The sequence below is a fragment of the Cryptomeria japonica genome, chromosome 11, assembly GCF_030272615.1.
Source record: "Cryptomeria japonica chromosome 11, Sugi_1.0, whole genome shotgun sequence".
In the NCBI taxonomy this organism is placed as follows: Eukaryota; Viridiplantae; Streptophyta; class Pinopsida; order Cupressales; family Cupressaceae; genus Cryptomeria; species Cryptomeria japonica.
In genome coordinates this window covers 455,318,733-455,344,307 of record NC_081415.1, presented here as the reverse complement: position 1 = coordinate 455,344,307, position 25,575 = coordinate 455,318,733, and the positions used below count along the sequence as shown (strand labels likewise).

General features: G+C 34.3%; 1 protein-coding gene across 4 annotated transcripts; it reads right to left on the bottom strand.

The window, feature by feature from the left end:
* Window positions 1–1,954: 1,954 nt before the first annotated feature.
* LOC131068191 (uncharacterized) lies at window positions 1,955–25,575 on the bottom strand. 4 transcript variants are annotated; one of them, XM_058003369.2, is made up of 5 exons: window positions 25,191–25,575; window positions 22,419–23,993; window positions 22,211–22,261; window positions 21,985–22,057; window positions 1,955–2,542 (listed from the first exon to the last, which is right to left on the bottom strand). In XM_058003369.2, the coding sequence occupies exons 1-5, from the start codon at window positions 25,268–25,270 to the stop codon at window positions 2,345–2,347; spliced, it is 1,977 nt and encodes a 658-aa protein (XP_057859352.2). In that variant the 5' UTR covers window positions 25,271–25,575; the 3' UTR covers window positions 1,955–2,344. The 4 variants fall into 4 exon arrangements, with proteins under 4 accessions (XP_057859352.2, XP_057859358.2, XP_057859364.2 ...); XM_058003375.2 differs by lacking the exon at window positions 25,191–25,575 and adding an exon at window positions 24,890–25,172; XM_058003381.2 differs by lacking the exon at window positions 25,191–25,575 and adding an exon at window positions 24,102–24,867.

Below are 25,575 nucleotides of genomic sequence, written 5' to 3'. Positions count from 1 at the left end.
TCCGTTTGGGCTCAAAGTGCACCCAAAAAAAATACCCCCTATTCCAAAATAAAAAACAAAAGACCTGATGCAACCAAAACCTAGATCTCAAAATCTTTCAAAAGTCTGAACAAGTTGCAGCAGATATGGCTCTGATACCATGTAGGATTTGAGAAATACAAATCCACAGAACCCAAAGAAACCTGCATGCAAGAAACCTGTCACAGAGAAAGAAAGAGAATGAAACAAGGGTTTTGGCTCTGACAAAGTGAAAAGATTTATTATCAGAGAAAAATGAATCAAGAGAATGACAATAATACAAGAGATCAATCCTTATAAAGGAGATCAACACCGAAAGGAAAACCTAACCCTAAGGTAAGAGCAATTATTAAATGACTAATATATGCATAAAGTGAAATCTTAAGAGGAGAGTAAAGTTAATTAATTACTTTACTCTAACACCCCCCCTTAAGATGAGCTACAATGCAACTACAAATAATGCAAAAGAAAGCAAAGGAACTACAATGCAATAAAGGGTCCCGGCAACAAGGCCTGATCAGGTACCCAAATACAAGAAAATCTTTATAAAGTGGAGTAAAGGAGAAAACCCAGTGGGAAAAAACTCCTCTCCAAAAAGAGATAAAGAATCATGCTAAAAAGAAAACATGAAGGAAGGAAGGCCTCACTGAGACCGTAATTAATTAACTTTACTCTAACAAGCGTAAGCTTCAAGGTTGGGCAGAAAAAGTGCCTGATTCTTGTTCTTGTCTGCGTTCAAAGGACAGAAGGAAGCGACTCAGACTAAAGATCGACGGATGCATCTTCTTGTATATTCTTAAGGCAATTTGGAAGCCTAAGTAGGAAATAAGGACTTCTAAGTGAGAAATTGTATTATTCATTTGCATTATAATGATACATCTATGATTTTTTTTATATCCATATTCGATGTTTTCTTATATCTTGTATAAAATATGCTTAGAGATTGAAATTTAAGTTTATTTATGAACAAAGAGTAGTTTAGGGTTAGATCCTAGATTGACGTCTTTACACTCCTTGTCATATGCATCATCTCCATCTTCTTCAACCTCCCCTACGATTGACACTCTTGTCCTTGCACACCCAGACTCTCTCACCCAACTCATTTCAAATTTCAGAAGAGGGTTCCACACAAATACACATGTTTGTGTGTGTAGACACAAACAAATATTATACGATTCTCATAATATTCATAAACACTAGTTGGTATGCTTCAAATAACCATACTAAACTAAAACAATTTTGGAGATTTAACAACCCTAACTAAAACATTAGAAGTATTAAAGACCTTATTATATTTATTATATAGACATAAGTGAAATTGCAATTTATAGTATACGACATATATAGATCAACTTTGTGTCAAACATATAGACATCTTGTCACTAAATGAGATACTAATTTGATGTATGCGACTAGGGAATATTTTTCCGCTACCTTAAATATAATGTTACAAAAATGTAAAACCCTCCATCCAGTTTCTAATTTCAAACATGTGACCTCTATAGTATATATGCTTTCACTTTTAATCTCATTCAAGAAGTAAAGATTTTATGATACATTGAGATGATATACTATCTCTATGTTTATACAAAAAAGGTGTCTCATAATAATCCAAAGAGCTCTATTTAATGAATGTCTTGTGATATCTAGATATTGTAATAACATAAAAGATTAGACTAAATTTAGATAATATTTAAGATTGAAATCTTTAAATATAATTATATTAGTATGTAAAAAATTAAACCATAGTTATATATCCCACTTTTAACATTTTAAATTTTAAATAAACATACATTAACTTAACTATCTAAAAAACCTTTAAAAAAAATTATTTAAAAAAAATATTTAATCATTTATATGTTGAAATATTTTTGAACTATGTAATTTTAAATTGTTTAATTTCTAAAATGAAACACTATGATACTTGATTGCCCCATACTCAAAATACCGGGATACATGTAAATAAATACTATGATATGAAAACATCCAAAATAAAGAATGACACATTACAATCCACAAATGTTACTTTGGACTCATTCCATCACTGTTACATTCATCATAATCTACCATTCATGGCTATTTATTCATCCTCTTTGGCACATCCCCAACTACCAACATCACCTCTAACTGTAGATGAAACTCCCATAGACAGATACATAGACCTAGAAGGAAGATTATTAGTTTTTTCGGGTTAGACAAATCCTATGTATATATGCCTATTGGGTTTCATATGCATGCAGAGGTGATGCTGATAATCTGATCAGATATACATAAACAAGCTAAATGATAAATCATCATCTCAAAAAAATCAGACTTCAAATGGCTGTCATCTCGGTTGAAATTGAGTGGTAGCAGCAGGCTGAGATCGGTTTCTCTGGTAATGCAAGACCATGAGATGGGCATTTGAAGAATAACTAGAAATTTCATCATCATCGTTCCTGAAGGAGGGCAACCACATGACATCCCTTACGTATTGCAATGTCAGCGAAGGCAACAAATGCTCTCCCTTGCACATGATCTCAATCTGCATCATTTATCACACACCATATTAGACTCATCTTTCCCTTAAACAATTCTAAAACTTTAATATTAACTATAATACTTAATTCATCACGTTAATGCACGTCCATCAGGCCCATCAATGGTGTGTTGAATTCTTAAGCTAACAAACTACAAATTGCGGGATTCCTGATGTGGAAAGAGTTTGAATAATAATAAGAAACCGGAATCCACGCAAAGTGTGATTGGCCAGAAATAGCAGTCATGCACGTCTTTGACATGGCTTGTAATAATAATAATAATTGTATTACATTTGTTATGCGGTCGCAATCTCTTAACTCATAACGCACTCTACGCTCTATACACTATTCATCATTTCCTTGCTGTCTTTTGGTTTTACACCACACCCAGTTGACCTTAGAGCTCCTATGTTTCTTCTTTAGGGAGAACATGAAGGAAGAATATAATATTATTGGGCTTTAGGGTTGTACAAGAAAATAGAAAACTCACCGCTGAAGCAAATTAATATTATTGGGCTTTAGGGTTGTACAAGAAAATAGAAAACTCACTGCCAAGTGTTTATAACATATTTGTCGGTTGAGAAATGAGAATGGATTGCAGGAGGGTTTATTGTGTGAACGAGGACTGTAATGCTTCAAGTTTTTCTTTATATTTTTCGTACCCAGATATTCGTTTGTACTTTTCTTCGTATCTCTATCATAGTGACCTTGGCTGCATCGTATAATTCTCAACGTAACGTTGACATAACAACGCCATACGTTGATTTGGAGATTCTGCGTAATTTTTAATGGTATTTTGTAATTATTAGAACGCCTAGTGACCTGAAAATATGCGACGGGAGACATAATTCCAAACATGATAAGTTGCTATCACATCTAGCAATTATTTTCAATCAACAACTTCTATGAACGTGAGTACCTGTTCTGTGCAACAGATGGCCCAATATATTATTCTCACAGCTTTTCTTCTAATCATACCGACCATTATTTATTTGATAGGAAACTGTAACAATCTGAGAAGAAACCACACGTAAAGTGCTATGGATATGGAAAATGGTGGTGTAAAAGGTATAGTTGGATAATCAACCTCAAAGCAAAAGACAGGGTAAGATCAAATATTGATTTTGATAAGATCGAATATTGATTTTTGATAAGATCAAATATTGATTTTTTTAAAAGTAGAATTTTTTTCTGTCATAAAATATGATCCCAATATTGATGAAAAAAATATCTATATAATAATATTTAAAAACTTTTTAAAAAATTGAAATTATAAACTATAAAAATCTAATATCTGTAAGACCAAATAATTATTGATGCCATAAATATAGTTACTGACAAGTTTAACAAATAAAATTACAAAGAAGTAAATGTAGAGAACTTTATGTTCATAGTTAAACCTCCACGCAATAATGCCTCATGGAACTGTGTCTATATGCTGCAATTCACTTTTGAACGTGCATAGAGGATTAGAATTGAAGATATCGTGTTGTTAAGGTATCTTATCTTTGAAACTTAAGATGATTCCTTTAGAATGGCCAAGCCTTACGTTATACCTGCCTCTTGCTGCTATCTTTCTTCTTGAATTCCCCTATCATAATCAATAGAGATCAACCAACGCCATGTGTTTCATGCTACTGAAGATTCAATCACATGGTATCTTGAACAACTCATTGTGTACTACAAAATATCAAAGGTACAGTTAAATAAGAGATTTTTAGAGCTAATCCAATGAACTTGATAGTGGAGAGAAGTATCTTTCTTTTCTTTATAACCCCACAAACCGCATTATCCAATTGTTTTTTCCCTTATGAACCACTTTAAGATTAGTTCGAATGACCATTTATGAGTTTTACTTTCTACGTCTCCACTGTATAGTATTTTTTGAGAGGAACGATTGAGACTAGTTTTTTAAATATTTTAAAATAGAAAGTAGAATGTTTATGGACGTTGTTGTCTGCAATTACGGAAACAAATAGAAAGCTGAAATGTTTTTATACACATACATTGTCTAGTCTCAGGCAAAATCAAGCTCTGTCCCAAGTTACGCTTAGGGGTCCTTGACCTACAAGCTTTATCACTTTCATACCGTTCATTAAGCAGATCAAGCGGGGCAAGAGTTTGTATCCTTTTCAATTGAATGAAAGTTTGTCCTCAAATATAAAGTGAAAAAAAGACCCATAAACTATATTTTACAACGTAGCACATTAATTAATGTCTTTCTATCTATAATAAAGAAAATGCCAATAAATCAGTTATGTCTAGGATTGTAGAGTGTAGAGACCTGGGTAATCTATATTTGGCAAAGAGCATTTGCGCTGTGTCTAAGGGACTTCAATTGTCAGGTCAATTTAGCCTCTTATCGTCGACGTCTTTACCTAAAATTGTTGAGAAATTGACCCAGCAACTTCTGATGCATACTTCTAAGCGAGGAAGACGGATAAACATATCAGAGGGAACGTGCTTGCAAACCATGCCCTAGGTGTATAATGGAATAATGATGAAAATGAAAGATTTAGACTGTTTTCATAATTTATGTATGAGCAAGTAATTTTCTATTCATTTTCAATACTAAATATGTACTATATTAATTTTTAAACTGGCAATAGAAAGAAGATGAAGGCAGAGAGGATCCCCAACTAACAGCAATTTTAGTAAGTAGGCTAAGAACGTAGTTAATGATGGAATCTTTTGTATCTATTTTTATAAAGTAGAAATATAGTAAGATTAAAGTATGTATATAATTGGACTAGGTCAGTTTTTTATTTATCTATTAATTGAGTTAATAATAAATTTTATTTTTACATTCACATGGATTGTGTATTTTATTTAAATTTAATATTTTTTAATAGTCAAATAGTCAATGGTAATTATATATTTCATTCATATTGAAAAGTAGTAAATAATTGTCCTATTTTTTATGATAAAAATTTACTTATAATCATTAAACTTGATGATATTTAAAAATGGCATGCACTACAAATTAAGCAATTGATATTCCTTTTAATGAGTCATCACTTCATCATTGGTGTGTATTTAATACATTAAACATTAAAGTGGGCATTCCATAATAGTCATGCAACTATGCAATACATGTTAGTGTATCACAAAACTCAAGCCTTCTCATCTCCTACTCAAGTCACAATTGTATAGCATAAAGGTGGTACATATAACATGGGTGTATGCATTATAAGGAAATCATTCATCTTACTTTAATATTTACACATTTTTTCTCTATTGACAATATAATTACAAAGAAATGGCCATATATTTTATGGTAGAATGATAATACAAGATTGATGTGTGGTATAGAATTCCAAAGAAATAGGCATGAAGTTTGCAACTAGCACAAGATTTACAATAGCCCCTAGATCTAGAGGGGGCTCAACATCAATCCTAAGGGGGGTGAAATTAAAACTTGTATGTAGAACATGTCCCTAAAAAATTGCATGATTTAACATCATTTTCACTTTGAGATGATTGTCCTACTAATTTGTGCTTACTATGACAATAGTTTATCAATAAATGGACAACCCAAAATAATAATGACAATAGAAATATAAATGTTCATGCTCCAACTATTAAAGCCAAAATTTATCTTCAACTTTGAGCATAACTATAGTAGAAAGACCTATTGAAGTATCTGACACTCTACCTAGACCTCTTGAGCATAATGTTATTGGATACTTCAAAAGAAAACATGGGCACTAAAAATCATTGACAACAACCTCAAAAATAAAAATATTATCCTTTATTATTGAACTAAATTCATATATTTGATTTTTGAAAATAATATAATACAAAGAAATTAAATAAATTAATAATTTATACTATTAATAAAAATATCAACTTTCAAGAAAGTTACAACCACTCAAATATGATTCAAATTAAGAGTAGAAAGGAAAAAAATTAAATAAAAAGAAAGCATCTATAACAAGAAGTCAAAACATAGACCATAACATTATTCACATAAGAAAATCTATTAAAAATTAAAACAAAATTTCATTTTTTTATAAAATATTTTTTTTATTTTGACAAATTATAACTAAAAAATGCATATAATAACTCATAGTACTTATAGATATTTTCTCATGTGTGTGTGCATTTCAAAATTTCACAAGTTAGTTGTAACTCACATAGCATTTAAAAATAAATAAATGATAGGGAGATTTTGTAATAACTAAATATTACATGTTTAATAGAATATTTCGATATTTTTATTGTATGTTAATAAAAAATTAAAGAGAATTAAAAATAGTTAAAAAATAATAATATATAAGAATTCATGACATGTTCTATAATGTGGAGAAAATTATTTTCAGTGGGTCGAAACTAGTATCAATTAAAAGGAGAAAATTATTTTTTTTTTTAAATGTTTATTTGGGAAAAGAATTATATAGTTGATATGGAAACAACCTGGTATCTCATTTATTTCCCGATAAATTATAAAATTAGTGTATTTAATTTTTTTGGTCAAACATAATTTTATGATGAGTTTTACATCTTGTTTGAAATTTTTTTAAGGTTAACTTATTATTAAATATTTTTATTATATAATTAAATATATTATCTTAATATTTTTATAAAGATAAACAAGTTTTACATGGACCCGAAACCAATTTTTTTACAAAAGCCGACCATCAGCCAAACAGACATAAACCAACAGCAAAACAGGGGAGCACCCCAGAATAGTCACAAAAGGAAAAGAGACACAGACAAAAAAATAAAAGGAAACAAAAGCACTCAATTAAGAGAGTACACCAAATCCTTGTTCTTTTGGATGGAAATCTTGTTGATTTCCTCCAACTCCTCCATAATGAATCTGGAGGTTCCCTTATTGTTGCTCCTACTTCTGGTCCTGGAACTAGGGCCTGTGGTTTTGTTGTCTCTAGCAGCCATGTCTTCACCTCCAAGATCTTTCTCAGGTTCACTGTGAATGGATCTGTATTCCGCAACCATGGCATTGATCTTTTCGAGCCCCTCTATACTATTATTCATGGCTTCCTTGCTTATGTTGACCAGGTTCTTGAGGTTTTTCTTTATCTCCGCCATAGACTATTCCACCTTTTCAATTCTTTGTTCATGGTTGCATTTCATCACCTCGACATCTTGGCAGAGCTTTTGGGTCATAATCATGAGCTTCTCAGATTTGCTAGGCTCGGGCGGGGCTGTGAAGATATCAATAATCTCCTTAACCCCCACTTTGAGGGTATCAATTTCTCTCTCCACCCACTTCCAGCAGCTCTCCTGGCTTATGGTCACTTCCATCACCAGGTTCATCAGATTACTATTCCTCTATAACCCACTATCCTCTTCTTTAGACATGGTCCCCTTCTTTTCCTTCAGGACGTTAATTGGAATGCCCAGTTTAATTTCCTAGTCCGAAGTCTTCAGACCATAGTCCTTAGCCACAAGCTTCTTCTTTTTAGAAAGGGGCCCGGCCTTAGAAATCAGTTTGTTGGTAGATTTATATTTGTTGGCCGCCCATCTGGGGGGATTCTTACTGCTAAACGTCTCAGGGGTGACCATCATCTCACCTTCTTCCACAGGCTTATAATCAGGGTCGTCAAAAGGAATGGCACCCCCAGTATCCTCCAAATCCATTTTTGAGTCAAAGACATCTTGGATATTAGTATGTTGGCCTTTCTCAGATAGAGAGGGCACAACTTCAAGGGTCTCAGCGTACTCTATGATGAGCACAATAAGCCCTTCATGAAGAACATGATTATTTGGATTCTCCATATGTTTTTCAAGACTATTCTCTAAAGAGGAGGCCAGATGGAAAGGAACACAAATGATTTTACCATGCCTAAAATGATTCAAAATGGTAAAATGGTAGGAAAAGATACTCGCATCAGCCATCGAGCGTAATATACCTCATGATGAACTCGGCCATGTCCATCCAAGGAGCCATAAGATCTTTCCTGTTGTAGCCAGCATCAGCCATTTTGTTAACTCTTGAGCGCTCCTTGTCTTTGTCAAAAAAATTTGTCAAGTCCTCCTCCCCTGTTTTCTTGTCTCTATAGAACCTTTTGCCATTCATTTCCAAACCAGTAACTGTCGCCACCAGGGTTTCATCAAGCTAGTACTCAACACCATAAGCCCTCAGGATCCCTTTCTTCCACCCATTGACAAAGGATTCTATGAGTAGAGGATAAGGGCCATGAAGTCTATCCAAGAAGGGGACAATTCCCCCATCAATGATTTCCTGCCACACTTCCTTGTTTTTCTTCCATTTCTCACAAATAGATGGTTCTTGCCTGTTCTTACATCCCCACCCATAATGATCTGGTTTGTCAAATAGTAGGAAATGGGCCACACCAGAGAAGACTTCGAATAGTCGCAGGAAATGGGCCACACCAGAAAAGTCTCCGAACAGTAGTAGGAAATGGGCCACACAATTAGATAGAGAATCCAGGCACATTGGAAGTTTCTAGATCTTCGGTTAGGGAAAACAAAAAGGAGTCGTTTCCCCAACAACTCTATCAAATCATGATTAAAGATCATTGATTAACGCAAGTGGGTGGAATCATCACAAGCCAGATCGCACAATTTTTTTGGGAATGAATCCCTACTACTCCACCATTTAGCCGCCACGTAGCCCACCGCCAAATTGGCTAGTAGATCCACTGCTTTGTTGCCTTCCCGAAATACGTGCAAATTTTGAATTCTTCCAACTCATTTATTATATCCTGATAATCCTTGATCAGATTAGCAATCGTCCAGCTAGGATCTGTGCGCCCATTCAAACAATTGACAGTGTTTAGTGAGTCAAACTCCAGCCAGACTTTTCTAAAGCCTTCTCTTTTAGCCATGTGTAACCCAGTTTATTAATCTATTTTAAGTAATTTACACTTAATAAAAATAAATAAAATCGCTAAAAAATTATATTAAATAAAACTAAAAATAAATAATAACAAATAAATTATTTTACTCTCTCACTCATGGCTTCTTGCTCCAAAAATTCAAACACTCATCTCCCATCCTTGGTGATAGGAAGTAATGACTCTCTTGCCTATAGGCTAGTGCTTGACATTTCTAACACTTATCTTGTTTCCCCATCTAAAAAAAATGTTACTAGCCACCAATTTTGCTCTTGCAATCCTAGATAACTCTATTAACTCCCCTCTCAAAAATTCCTTTGCATACATTCTCTACAAACCATTGAGGTAGTCTTCTATGCAACCTGCTAAATGCATCCCCTATTCCTCCTTTGTCTTAGAGGTTGTTCTTGGTGAGGAGGTGTTGGATTGCATATCCTATATTGAGAAGTTGGCACTGATTGGAAGATTTAATCATTTGTGGGCATCCCTCCTTGCTCTACATTCATGGATTTTGGAGCATTGGAACTTGTTGTTTTTAGGTAAAGTTGTTCGATTTATTTGTGCGCTTATGAATTTTTCATCAGTTATTTTGATTATGTTCATGACAAAGATGTTGTGATGTGTATGGGGGTCTGGAAATCAGATTGGCATGCTCTTTCCTTTCTCCCCTGGTTTCCCTCCTTCAAACCTTTGGTACACCATATTAAGGCTTCCCCTACTTGGGTAAGTATCCCCCACCTTACCCTCCAGTTTTTTTTCAATGCTACCTATGAAGCTATTCACAATAGATTGGGTTTGTTTCATCAAATTTGACCCTAATACCATCCTTTCTTCATACACCTCCTTTGCTAGGATTTTAGTGGACTTGAATATTTCTAAGATGCTTCTTGCTCAAATCACACTAAAGATCGGCAATCTATCTTAAAGATGGGTCCTAGACTATGAGGGGATCCCTTTTCGAGGCATATGCTACTTCACTACTAGGGATCTTTCATCCATGTGCCCTTGTGGCTCATGTCTTCATGCCTCTCATACCTAGTGGAAGGATGACGAATGGTGTCATCTTAGAGTGTTTCAGGATAGATTCAGACTTTGGATTGGATTATCCTATTGACTCTACTTCGTCCTATTTGACTTGAGTTCCTACTTCAGTGTTTTGTGATATTTATCCCTATGGCCTCCACTCAAATGGCCTCTATTTTGATGGGTTTGTGTTGTTCCTACTTTAGTTTCCTCTCCCATTATGGCCCCTATTTTGTCAACTCATGTTGTTGTTTCTCATTTGAGTCCATCTAGTGCCCCTTAAAGTTTCGGTTTCATCCCATCCATGGTTCTGAACTATTGGGTTTCCCTTTTGGGATTAATTGCTCACTTATCAGAGACATCTATTACCTCTAATGGCTCTTCCAACATGACACCTTCTAAGTTTTTGGACAAGAATGGTTCTTCTTGTACTATTTCTCACCACAAGAAGAGGAGTCAGTCGCTCTCGACACATAAATCTTTGATTGTCCCATTGGGGCCATTCTTGGGTACCAACTCTAATGTTTAATAACTTGTTTTGGTTTGGGTTGGTAAAAATGTTGCTTGGTTGTTTAGCATTCTAGTTACTTTCTATGTAACCTTGTTGTTCTCTTAGTGTTTTTTGAGTTGGTTTTCATCTAGTTTGGATGTTTTATTTGTTACCCTATTGCTTTGTTTCATTTTTATGGTTTCATGTGGCTCCAATTTTTTTATTTCTTTCATGGGTGTCTTTTTTTGGTGATTGGTTGTGTTCTAGTTTGGTTTTGAAGGTTTTTCTCTTATCTATAATGGGTTGAGGTCCTTCCCCACTTATTTTAATAAAAAATAAATAAATCATTTTAGAAACTTTTATGTATATTATTTAAATATTTGGAAGAAAAAATATCTTCTAATGGTTTAATAAATATTTAAATTTTTAAAATTTGACCTTTATTCAAACAGATTTTGTTTCTTATTGGTAGGAGAAGATAAGGTCCCTAGATTTATATATCACTTTATATATTGACAAGTATAAACCTTTTGGAAAGTTTCAAGTTGTTAGAGTGAGTCCTTTATGGAAAACCTGTAGATGAGTTTCCAAATTACATTGATAATGCTATTCTATCATTGTTATATGATTGGAAAATGGCATATCATGTCTCTATAGATATTATATAAAAAAAAATTAGCTAGACCTTGTAGTTATTTATATGTTCAATTGAATCATGGAAAAAAGGAATGTATACTCCATTTACCAATCATGAATCCATGTGGAAAGAAATTTGTATTTTAAGAATGATCATGCTTCTCCTTATCTACAAATGGGCATTAAAAGAGATAGGGATGTTGAACTCCAAGAAAAAAACCATCAAAAAACTATCTAAAATAGTCTCTAGGTGCCCTATCTTTCGCATCATCCATGTTGCCTCTATATTGTTCACTATTCTCATTAGGATAAGTAGGAGGTATTTTCCATAGCAAGTAAAACTATGATATTTCTATTAGGGTTCAACTATGTAGTTTTTGAGTCAAATCATTGACCCATGTTTCATAAGTAGTGGTTCACAAGAACCCATCTCTCACGAGAATGAATGGTCAACTTAGCACTCATTGCATCTAGGTGATGCTCACAGGGGTGAAGCATTGGGCCTTCTCGGGAGGTCACCCATCCCAGTACTACTCCAACTCAAGCACGCTTAACCACAAAGTTCCCTCCAAGGTTAAAGCCACTTATCTTGCAACCCCATTTTCTACAACCATTATCCTTCTTTCAAGCATTGCTACAACCACCATTTGTACCACTGTTCTAAATTATATATCACCTACTAATATAAATCTTGATAAAAGTGTCATTCCAAGTCTGATATGAATTGCTCCTTCATTAATATATCTCCTATTTCATAATTATCTATGTGGATCTCATGAGCCTTAAATATTCAATAGTAAATATGATGTTCTCTTAGAATTCATGTGGCTTCACATATCCTCCTCCATGCAATTGGTTCTATTTATATCCTTAGTGAAATTCATGTTTTTTTAAGAATCCACATTGACAATTATATATAGTCTAATGTTGTTCTTAGCCAACAAAAGTTCATCTCACTTCAAAGAGAATGGAGGGAAAAAATGGCCTCATTAAAAGTCGGAGGTATGTGGGATTCTTAAAATGAGTGAAACCTAAACTCTTTATTATATTTTTTTTTAACGGATATTTTAAGCATCTAGGAATCTATGATTTATATATTGTGGATATTGATGTTGTCACAAACCTTTGTGTAAAGGAGTTCAATTCACAATTGTGTGAACTACCTTACCTAATGACCATATTGTGCCTACATTCATAATGATGTTGGAGAATTTATTTTTCATACTTTTTCCAACGATTTACTTAGTCCTTCCTACCCACTCTTTTTAAATCATTCATAATATTTTGATCCCTTATGTCGTAAATTTCAATATTTGCAAGATGATTAGTCGATAGGTTGATCTCTCAAATTTTCAACAACTTCTAGTTCAAATTCAACCATAATAGGTGTGGGATGCTTCCATTCTTACAACTCTAGAATCTATTTTTTATGTCTTCACAATTATTTGTGAGTCCAATTATAGAATCATTTTTTAATGCCTTCACAATTATTTGTGAGTCACATTCTAATATGATTTCCATTTCTTTTTTTTAGAATTTCATATAGATAGCTATGGTGGTAGTTAAATATTTTTTCTTAGTTTCTATAATATTTCCATTGTGATTCATAACTATGTATAGCTAGCACTCAATTTCTCAAAGTTATCTCAAAAAAAATTATAAAAAAAATGTATTTAAATATCCCTATGAAAAGGAAAGTTGATAGAATCCTATCTTCTATACTTCATAAAATCAACTCTAATAACCTCTTGAACGTCTTAAAATTATAGATATTTGAAAGTCTTAAAATTATAGAATTAAAGTATTTTTTAATAGATACATATTTTAGTTATTATTAATAAATTTTAAAATCTTGAGGATCAAACATTTCATGTTTAGACCTCAAAAACATAAGTTAATAAAATTTAATTATTTTTATTTTGTAGCTTCAAGGTTATAATTAATTAATAACTTGAAGATTTATAACCCACCTTAAATTTGATTTATATAATTGTCATGATCTTTAAATTTTACATTAATTATTAATTTTATTTAAAACATTAGAATTTATAGAGTAAATAATAGTTTATAAAAAATATTTATTGAATTAGCCTAATTATTATTTGTAAATTCTTATGCATGATCACATGCAAGTTATAATGTTTCAGGCCATCATATTGAAAAGAAAAGGAAAGAGGAGAGATGATGATGACCCTCATACACATGTTATATTACATTAAATGATTGTATTCAATTTAGTGTCTATGTACATTACCTTCTCTTTATTTTTTGTGTTTCATTTTGATTATGATTCGATAAACTACTTCCTGTACTAGGAATTATATCTACTTGTTAGTATTTTTGCATATAGACTGAAGCTCTTTAACTAATTTTAAGCACTTGATATATGTGTTTACATAAAAGGTTGCAAGGGCTAGGCATTAAATTCATGCCACCAACAAAGAGATTATGAAAATATTTGTATCACAACTATTTATTATGGGTTAAAAGGTTGTTAAGGACTATAATGCTTTTTAAAAAGGAGAGTAAAATATATAATGATGATATGAAATAGGTAATAAAAGAAGAGGTATCTACTATTATGGTTCATAATTAATTTTAGAGCATACAACTAGCCATGGGCACCCACAAGAAGTTGAGTCAATTTCAATATGAAGTTTTGGCCTTAAAGAAAATGTAAAAAAAAATCCAACAAAATCGTGTATCCTTTTTTAAATAATGGGTACCCATTTTACATCAAGATCCCAAAGAAAAATATAAGACGTGTACCTATTTTCGTTAAGGATCCTGACCAAAATGAGTACCCATTATTTTTAAAATGGGTACTCATTATTTAAAAAATGGTACTCATTTTTGTAAAATAAATAGTTTTAAGAAATGCATATCCATTTTCTAAAGGATGGGTACCTGATATTTGAGAAATAGGTACTCATTATTTAAAAAATGGCTACCCATTTCTTAAAGCTATTTTTTTTTTTAAATGAGTACCCTGTTAGAAATGGGTACCCATTCTATTTTAGAAATGAGTACTCATTTTGTAAATTTGAAAAACCAACCCAAGTTTTTTTTGTACTTAGGCTTGAGAAAAGCATGGTGAGCTAACCTTTAGCCTTTAACTTGCAATTGCAACGTTACATCAACTCAAGAGAAAAGATTGATTGTAGACATATGTACGCTAAATTTTTTTAATAATGCTTTTTATGAAATTAAAACTCATATAGATGACAATGTCTAGTTTTTAAATATATAAACTTTTTAGGATTAGATTTTTAATTTTTAAATTATTTTTTAATGAATTTATCACATAAACTTGAAATAATCAGGTTTTCATATTTTTTTATTTTTTATGTTTCTTGTGAAAACTTATATGACATCAATCTACACATAATTATTTGCACAATAAAAAAATTCAAAAAAAGATAAGTTTAGGTCAAATTATAGAACTCATACATGAGGGGTTTCAAAAATAGCAATTATGACCAATTAAAAATTAATAAAAGAATATATTTAGAAAAAAATTATAAGAAAATATCTTCATAAATCTTTAGTATTTTGTACATCTTTTTCCAAAATAATTTCAAAAAATAATTTTATTTGGGTCAAAATATGGTGGTGGTACACGTGCATGATATGGTCCTAAAAAAGTGACTTTTAAATAGTGGTTTTTATACATGCCTAATGAAAACCAAATTGTATCATCTAGCTATTAAAATATTATATATTTGAAAACTAGACTCAGAGTACTAAATTTTATATAGTTAAAAAAATTTAAGATTCAATTTTTAAGTGCTTCAAATTTCTAGATCAATTGTGAAAAATCTTGAAAGAGGAAAATCATTTCCATTTTGTATACTATTTTTTGGACTTAGCTTCTTGCACCTATAGGTAAAATGATTATAAAAATATGGATATAAGGATCAAAACCCTTAAGTAAAGATGGTAGGCCTAAATTATGATTACAATATGTAACAATTATCTATTTATCACATGCAACTTGTTTATGATCGTATTTTAGAGGCATGGAAGACCTTAGAACTAATTGATAAGCTATTGATAAGTTGAGAATTAAGGTGATATAGATGAATGATGATAGAAACTAAAGCATGATGACCTACAATGTGTAAGGTCATCATTACTGACCCTAGTGAATTTTATGTTGAGACTTAATATTATCCTATTAGATCTTCTAGTTTTTACATGGTTTTAAAGCATCACGTAGAGGTAGACCCACATGATTTTGTGGTTACATCTTATTCAAAAATTATTTGACCCAAATAATTTACATTAATTATCATGTGATTTTGTAATACTTTCTATTGTAACATGTGATTTAATGTCTTTTTGTAGATTTCATTTTTACCATCATCTCCTTGTCCCTTTATGGTAGTTCTCCCTTTTTTAAAAATTGTAAAAGGAAGGGATATATTTTGATTAAGAGGGTTAGTAAGTGAGGACATGACTTTATTTTGTAGTTGAATTAATCTTTCATATTTGATTTTCTTCTCTCTAACATTAATTGTGTTCCTTAAGAAAAAAAATGTTTAGCAGACATTGGAGATAAAGCATCTCTCCATATCACCTTCCAATTATTGTTTCCATCAGTTGTTTTATCCTATAAATTGTCATTTTTATACCATTTCCACTACCTTATATAATCTTATATAGTTAACCCTTGTTATCAAGTTTGGGTATTTATTCACTTGACTATATAATCCATGAAAATAATTAAGAATAGTTTTATGTTATATAAATATTTATGTATTAAGGACCCTTGGATTTCTTTGTTGTATATATGGAATTTATTATCTCAATAAAGTGGATGTCAAGAACTTCAACTCTTCTATATCCAATATATGATCTAGCTTGATATGTTCGATACACTTTGTGATTGAAATTGACATAGAATAGTGATATATCATTCTTTATCTTTTGGAATGATGGTGGTGAGAAAGAGTGAATAAATAGTATATCATTTACAACTTGTAGGTCTCAAGTATCTTTTATGTTGGCATTATTGGTATTAAGTTGTCATTGATGTCAAACTGGTTTGGCAAGGTCACCAGTAAGTAAGAAGTGGTGATCGGTATAAGAAGAGCAAGACATATGATGACAATGCACATGAGAGTAAGTAGACAGAAGAAAGGCTACTGGTACACATGACTTGTGTCATTTGCCAGTAAAGCAGGCTTATTGGTAAGGCACAAACTGGGATGAAGGTTGGGTGTTTGTTTGTTATGAAGGAACAACACCCGGTGAGCAAAACATAGAGGATGTGCTACCGGTACAAAGAATGTTTGTTGGTCATGTCGGTAAGGTGAATTGAGCTGGTAATCTACCTTGGTCAACAATGAAGGACAAACCGACATAGTAATCTAAGAAGAGGCGGATGTTGACAAGAATGACAACTCAATGCTAGGTGGTGAGGTTGCACAGGTCGGTGTAGTGTGCATCGATGTAACAGATCATCAAGCAGGTCGACTTTTATGAGGAACCTGCAACTCACGAAGGATGCCAGAGGATTGCGGCTCGAGGAAGGCAAGCTGGCAAATGAATGAACTGATCTTGCAAGAAGATTTGATCTTCATACTCATTTGCTGAAGGAAACAACAAAACCATTAATGGTGTATGACAGAGAAAAGTAGAAAATCATGATGCAGACCTCCAGACTTAGAAAATGCACATTGGAATGCGAAGCTTTGCTGGTGATTGATCAATGTCATGAAGATCTTATCCTTGAAAAACAAGATCAAATCAAATCGGATTTGGATCGAGTTGGTGAAGGAAAAACCTAACACAACATTGATTGAATGCATTCTTGGCAGAATCCAAGATTATAAATAGATGATCTTGAGATAGAAAAGATGGATGCTTGATTAGAAGGAGAGAAAAGAGAGCTTGAGTATAGAGAAGAATCATCTCCCTTAGAATTTATTCTAAGAAAGTTGCAGAGTGAGTTAACAAGCAAATCGGTGAGAGGGTCTAACTGGCAGTGATAGAGTACCGGTAAACTGTAGCAGGTCTAACAGTTGAGGTAACTGGTGAGGTGTGATTGATCAAGAAGGCATCCAAGTGTGACACAGTGTGTTGTGAGGCTGTAAGAGAGAGAGAAGAGAGGCCAAGAATTAGAGAGAGAAATCTGTTAACCGGTAGTGTGAGATCTAGTGAATAAGAGAAGATTGTTAACCGACATAAATCTATTTGATTAAAGTGTTGCATAACTCATTTGCAACCTGAAGCTATAACTGTATCAAAATTGTATTTCAATATATATCACCAAGTTGGATCTTGGTGTAGGGGTTGGTTCTCCTTGGGTTGGTGCCCTAAATCAGCAGGGGTTGGTGCTCCTTGGTTTGGTACCCTAAAATCTTTGTAATTCAGTGTTTCACTTGTGAGGCTGGATTGGAGTAGTGGTCTCTAGTACCATTTCTCACCGAGGTTTTTTTCATATTGGGTTTTCCTCGTACATCTAGTGTTGTGGGTTTCATTTGTCTGATTGTCTCTTCTGGTATCTTCATTTATCTTATCGGTTTGACTGCTTAGTGCTTAGGATAATAATCAGTGTTCTAAGGTTGTTGTGAAAGGGAAAAGAATTTAGGAACCACTGATTCACCCCCCTCTTAGTGGTACATTGTGTTCAACATTTTCTAGAATATTTTAAGTTTGTTTTATCATCTGATCCTACTTGTAACTTTCATTTTTGTTGGTAATTATGATCATTTTCAAAGTAAAGTATTCATGGAATTTTTTTCTTAATGTTATAAATATTTTTTTTCTTAAGGACCAATGATAATGTGTTTAGGATTCTAAATATCCAATTGACAATGAAAAATATAGATTCTCTCCATTATATACTAGTGACATGGAAACAACATTGGCCAGTTAAAATGCACCACATATTGATTCTCTAACTTATGATTGTCACAAGTGATCCTAATACATGTATGATGTGTAGTTTGGTTTCTAATAATTTGGGAGTTAAAAAAAAAGAGAAAACTAGAGAATAAAAACAATCAAGAATCTTCTTTACCTCCCTTCAATGGTATAGGTTTAAAAATTTGAGATTATCACACATAAAGGGCAAGGGGTGAGAAGGAATTTCTCAAATTTTTCATTTGGTTATGATATTTATTAGAATTTAACTACATAGTTGTTGAAACAAAATTGTTGACTCGTGTTTCATGAGTAGTGCTTCATATGAACCGATCTCTCAAGAGCAAGAATGGTCAACTTCGCACAAATTACATCTAAGTGATGCTCATAGAAGTAAAGCATTAGGACTTCACAAGAGGTCATCCATCCTAATACTACTCCAACTCAAGTAGACTTTCTTATAAGTATGGTTTTTGTTGCACCAAAAGATCAACCTATTAATGCCCAATACAACCACTAGACATAGAATCCACATGAGTCAATAGTTAAGCCATGTCAAAAACCTGAGTGCTACATTGCACAACACAAGGAGATCAAGGGCACACACCTTGCAATAATCCCAGTGTAAGCGAGAGGGTTTGAACCTGTGTCCTAGGCTCTAGTACCACTTGTTAGAAGTATAGTTGTCATTGCACCAAAACATCAACCTGTTAATGCCCAATATCACCACTAGACTTATAGAATCCACATCACGAACCTAAGCGTTGTGTTGCAGAGCAAAAGGAGACCAAGGGCACACACATTGCAACACACTTAAGCATAAATTTACCACTAGATCAGACATACTTTGCTTGCTACCCCAATGCACTTGATCCTGTGAGAAACTTCATGGTTAAGTGTTCTTGTATCAAAGTAGAATTAGATAGATGAGTGACCTCCTATGAAGTCTTTAATACTTCACCCTTATTTGCATCACTTAGATAAATAAGTGTTAATAGTTTATTTATTCTCATGAATGATGGGTTCATGTGAGCCACCATGTATAAAATATGAGTCAACAAGTATAGCTAAAAAACTATGCATTTAAACCCTAGTGAAAAATCATAATGACTTAGGATTGGTTTCTCTTTATACTAGTATTGAAAACAATTCAATTATGTATTGGAATCCATTACATATACATTAAAATAATGATTATAGTTATGAAAAATTCAACCCCTTTAAATTAAAAGGAATTAAATGATGGTTGTGCATAAGCCACATTAGGCATATAATATAACAGCTACTATCATATCCCATTAGGAATCTCTTAGGTGGACTTAAATCCTTTGATAAATGACCTTATTAAGAAGCACAAACTATAATGTTTTAATTATTTGAGTACTATATTCGGAATCTAGGATACTTGATAGTGCATTTGGAAGCATATATAACACAACATTATACATTGATTGCACTATAATAGGCATAGGAAAGAAAAAATATCCTAAGGCCATTCGATTTGAATACACTCAATAGGCCTGAACTTTGAATTCCCATACACCTCTCTCTTTCCACATTGATGAAAATCATGCAAAATTCTTGTCCATCAAGTTTTTGAATGACATAGATTAGTTTTATAGAAATCTAAGTAAGGATTTCCAAACATAATAATTGTATATGAGTCCATAAGGATAGAGTAAGAATGGGAGGGCATATTTATTAGAAATATATGACCCTTTGGGATTATATTATAATAAAATATAGAACTTGACCGTTTAAAGATAGACTTTTAATTCACCTTATGTTCTTGAGATGATGTGAGTGAAGTAAATTTTGGTGGAAGCATTATAACTCCTATCCATGATTTTGAAGGAACCACTAAATTATTCAAGCATTATTTCATGTTCATTGATAGGCAACACTGATTTGAAAATATATAAGAGAAACTAAGAATTGGCATTTAATAACTATATTGAGGTTTAGTTTGAAGGGCACTATGGAGTCACAAACTAATGAAACAGCTCACCATTATTGATATCAGAATTCAACTATTTAGTTTATTGACTCATATTTGATGTGTTCAGAAGAACTAATGAAACAGCCCGCCATTGTTTTGACGAGGATTCGCAAAATGAAAATATTGACGGGCATACAAGGGTTTCTCTTAAATAAGCTATACGATTCCTTTTATATCGGGGTTGTGAGGGAGCGGTGAGCGGGTTTGAACTGTGATTGATCTCACTTTCCATTAGTTTCTGAGTCACTCTGGATATTTCAATCCAAACTGCTGATACCCTCCTCTCATCAAAGAGAAAAATACACTGTTTTAGCTCTTTTAAACTCAAGTGCGTGCGTTCCTGCCAGCTTTTGCATAGTTCTCCCCATAAGGTAAAATATACAATACATTTAACATATAAATAACAAACTATTTTCAAGCATTTCAACACATAAATCCCATTCTCGAATCACTCCCGCAGTCTTCATCTGCGGCATTGTTTTCTGGTTAATGCCATTGCCCGATCTGATCGCCTCTTGTCATTTTGTTTCTTGTAACACTTTAATCGTGCTCCACGATCCACAATGTATTTAACAATAAAAATTTGTTTCTTGGGAAGCGTGATGGAGTAATCAGCACAGCTCAATAAAATAGATATATTCGACATTCTTCACATTAATGATTACAGAGTCGAGGCATTCGCATAACGAATTCCGGTAAGTTCTCCTCTTACATAGCTCAAATTACTAGACAAATAAGGTTTTAGATTTCGTTCGGAGAGCTTGGAGTGCATCTACAGCGTCCCGTACAACAGTTAATTTCAGGCTGTTTAGGGAATTTTTTTGCCGATTTGTCACTGCCATCTGTTAAAAAAGTACAGTAGCCCTTATTACCAACACGGAGGGTAGCAATGAGCGTCTTCGATATTTGTAGCAATTAAGGAAAATGTTAAAATTCTGTAAATCCGTTGGCTTCTGTTGAAACTTTCAATGCTAAGAGCGGTTCAAACTTTGGAGGCCTGAAATGATTTTTGACGTTTTCTTCAAGTCCCAAAACCTGGCTTTGAGATAATCAATTACGGACTCCAGTGATTTCTTAACAGATTACAGTAAATTTACACTTTTACTGTGTAATTATAGTGCGGCGAGCCGCGGGATCTATACACTGCCATTGTTTCCAAATCGGGAAAACACAGATCGTCCTACTTTTGTTCTTTAATCGTTGGGGTTGGTTTATAGAATCAGCAAAATAATTTAACAGTGATTACAAATGATATATAACAACTGCAAAGGTGAGTGATTAATGCTGTGATACGGAATTTAGCGAAGAAAATCCTACCGGCTATTCTGTTCAAGAGGAAGACGTCAGGGTAAGAGACAAAATTTGGTTTCTGATGGCATTTGTTTCCTTAAAAATTAAGAAAGTATTGATGCTTTAAGCAATGGAATCAAGAACTGAATTTACATTTGAAATAGCCTGTAAAACTGTGTGTCGTTTCTACTTAAAGCTTGAAAAATAATTGTAACAGTTTAAATTGTATGAAGATAAATAAATAAGTGAATGCAAGGACTGCACAGATTACAGCTATTAAAACGGAATGAGAGCGACGTTAACTGAGGTATTTACCTCTGATTCGCTATTCAATCCCAGCTTGTTCACCAGGTACTTTTTCAAGACGAGTACGGTCATCGTTCCGTCCCTGAATCACCACAGATGTTCCAACTCGATCAGTTTCGACTTTCTTCATCATTTTTCAAAACAGATGATGTTTTAGAGAAAACTAAGATTTTATTTGTTTTTTTCCTAACAAAGGAAACTGAAAATCTTGCATTGCTGTTTTGCTTTATCTTACTTGATTCTCAAATAATTCTTTTGAATCTGCGGCAACATACGATCTCCGTTTCTGTCATTCCATGTGTTTTCTATCAGTAAAATTGAACAAGGATCTGTGTACATCAGATCTGGCAATATAATAAACCCTAAAATATAATGTAAATCGAGCCTTTGCGTTTAAATTTGCAGAAAATTAGAGGAACTTAATGAAAGGTTGAACGTCTTACTGATCTTTCAGAGCGTGAAGCGCGAACCATACACTTGTTTGAGCGGCTGTCCGAGGCTTTAAAATCTTTACATTTTCCTTCCAGGAAGAATCTAGAACCCTGTGAGACTGAGAGGAAGGCCCCTGCGCCATGTTTCTGTCCGACAGAAGTGCACTTAGGGAATATTGCTGCGGTCTGAATGGCGGTGTTCTATGAGGCGGAGAAATTTTGGTGGAGGTAATTTCTTGGTTAGTCCACGAGGGGAAATTATCTAAACCGTTATACTGCATTTTCTCTCTTATTGTCTGCTGCAGCAGGCCAGTAGCGGGGGCTCGAATGTCTGAATTTTGGCGAGGAAGAGCGGAAACGGTTGTGCTATTAAAAGTCTTCTGTCCTGGAGAAAACCTGTGGATACCGTGAGTCGAAGCAGCGATTCTCGGCTCACACAAGCGTACCTCTGAGATCCGATCGTACGCCGCTTGTTTCGACTGCCAAGGCCTTACTCCGCTTGCCTGCCCCTGCAAGTTTAAGTATAACTGCTTTATCGATGGAAAGACTGCAATATTTTGAGACCTTTGCTGATCTTGCATAGTATAATGCTGCAATGGACTCAGCGCCGAGAAAGAGCTCGAATCACTAGTATTTTTCTGTAAACTAAATTTGTCGGCTTTCGGGAGAGGCGGAGAGATGGAATTACAAATGTTGGGAAAGGAAAACAGTCGGGCTTGAATAGTGGAAGAAGATGGCGGTAATTGTGTAGTCAGTTTGCTTTTATGGCCGGCGTTGAAGGTATGGGACAGTAGAGGTAGATGATCATTCTTAATTTTATCTTCAATCGAGGTTATTATTGATGCATTGGCATCTTTTGCCATTTCCAGGTGCGGTTTGTTGGATAAATGTTTGGACTGACCACTGGCATGGCCGCAGCCAAGTCCTAGCGCAAGCCAGTCCTCGTCCTTTCCAGAAACTGGCTGCCTCAAAGGAGAACAAAATCGCTCGGATCTGTTCATTGCTTGGCTATCCTCAACATTTGACTTGTGTAATCCTGAATCAGAAAAAGTTTCATGAAACTTTTCTGTAACAGTATATAATTGCTGATTAATGGCAGCCTCGGAGGCCTCTGTCCTGCACGATTGAGCAAGATCCAATTTCAGGGTGCATCCATTATTATTGTCATAACCATCAGAGCTACTAGTAATCCCCGAGCTCCTCTCCGCCATTTGTTCAGCCGTAATTTCCGAGTCTCCGCTGCTCACCTTCAACATGGAGTCGGATTGAACAGCCGCACTTACATTTTCATAGCTCTCCTGAACAACTCCTTTCTCTTCCCTTTCTGCACTGTTGTACCTACTTCTCTTCGGCCTCAAATTTTCTTCTTCAAGCAACCTGTACCGTGTCATATGATCGTCCTCCCGTATTACTGCATATCCTGAAGCCGAAGGGTGTAAACTCTTGAGACCCCTCTCTTTTCGAGAATTTCCTTCTATCTGAAAACGAGGCGAACAAAGCATGGATTCTCCTCTACCTTCGACAAAATTTGCACCAAAACAAATTGCAGGCGGATAGCTACATGGACCTTCTACTGGATTTTCTTGCCTGCAGATTTAACAGGGATCTTAGTCCGAGTAAATGGTGAGAGAGCAAAACAAATTGAAAGGTTATACAGAAACGCATTTGATTAGACAACATCTGAATCTGGGATACCTGAAACTTGGCTACAACCATTTTTAATATTCTGGAACTGGGCTACAATCTATATTTACAAAAGCTCTATTTCTCATCTAATTTATAAACGTGTAACTCCGAATGAAATTAAACACCTCGCGTGTCCAGGAGTAACTGAAGAATGATAAAACTCCCCGGAATCTGCTGAAACTGGATGTTGACCATTCTCAAAAAAGTTCAGCATATTTGTAGGTATAATTGTTTGAATCTTGGTCGATTTACTTAACATATCGTTAAGCTCTTTCTTCCGCAGCCACAAGATACAATTACAGGCAACGTTCAGCATATATTTATGCTACGAACTTTCAGGCCAGGAAAACAATCCTGTTTCGCAATATTACAGCTTTTGCAAACACAAAAACCTCTTTTAGGAGTCTCAGTTTGTAAATCAGTTATGGCGACTGCAAAGCCTACCCCAACTATACAACCTCAGAAAAATTACATCTACTGCCTGCAGACGATGAAAAATCTCAGCCTGGCAAATCTATGAACAAAACTTGGTTTCTGCAGATCTAGATCTGAAATTCCTCACCACGAAGAATTCTGTCAAGATCGAGACCACTGGTTGGAAGACAATTATCACAACAGGACAAACTCAAATTAGAGCAACAGTCCAGGGACTCCATTCATTCTTTCCACCTTATCTTTCACGCCAAATTCCCCTTGAAACATACGGAAGACGAATCCTCACTAACCTCTGGGCATTCCACAGAAAATAATCATGGGATTTGTTGAAGTTTGAAGTGATTGGGTTTATTCTCACTCACCTTCACGTATCGCCGACTGCCGCCCGCTCGATCTCCGATGCCGCTCAGCCATGGGGGCAAAACTCAAAAGTGAAAAAGAGTCAACAACAACAATGAACAGCCAACAGCACTTGATGATGGCTGGCTTTTAGTATTTCCCCATGAAATTGTTACTACTTACCTACCAAGAACGAACGCACGCAGACAGACACCCTAAAAGCCCAAGGATAGGCAGGGTAGGCACTAGGCAGACAGAAGGGCGGTTGTGGTCAGGGTATTTATGTTTGTACTGTTTAAAATACAAAGATTAAGTAAAGCTCACCGTTTTCCATAACATTGAGCGTCCTCGGATCGAATCCGGTCCCCTTCCCGACGAGCCTGGGTTAAAGAGCAGTGGCCCATGCTTCCAATTTCCTGGCTTCACCACCACCAGCAGTCATGGTAGGTTGTAGTTTCAGATTTCTGTTAATCTTGCATTCCGAGTCCCGACAGCGCCCTGCCCGGGATACCTTGCTCAATTACCTTAACGTATAAAACAAATTCAAGACAATATTCGTCCAAATTCGCGTGGTGTGTTAGGTTGATTTGTTTTGGTCCTTGTATGGCTGTAAAAAAGAGAAAATAGAAAAAATACTTTATGCATAGAAAGGCAAAGTTGTAGGTTTTTCCTGTTCTGTTGGTTGTAAGTCAGTCAGTCAGTCTGTCCA

What these genes read in the sequence shown, in the direction of transcription:
- LOC131068191 (XM_058003369.2), bottom strand. Translation starts at nt 25,270, where the DNA reads ATGGGCCACTGCTCTTTAACCCAGGCTCGTCGGGAAGGGGACCGGATT. An exon ending in GCTCAATGTTATGGAAAACG is followed by an intron (nt 23,994 to 25,190) that starts GTGAGCTTTACT and finishes TTAAATCTGCAG; the next exon opens with GCAAGAAAATCCAGTAGAAG. An exon ending in CTTCACGCTCTGAAAGATCA is followed by an intron (nt 22,262 to 22,418) that starts GTAAGACGTTCA and finishes ATGGAATGACAG; the next exon opens with AAACGGAGATCGTATGTTGC.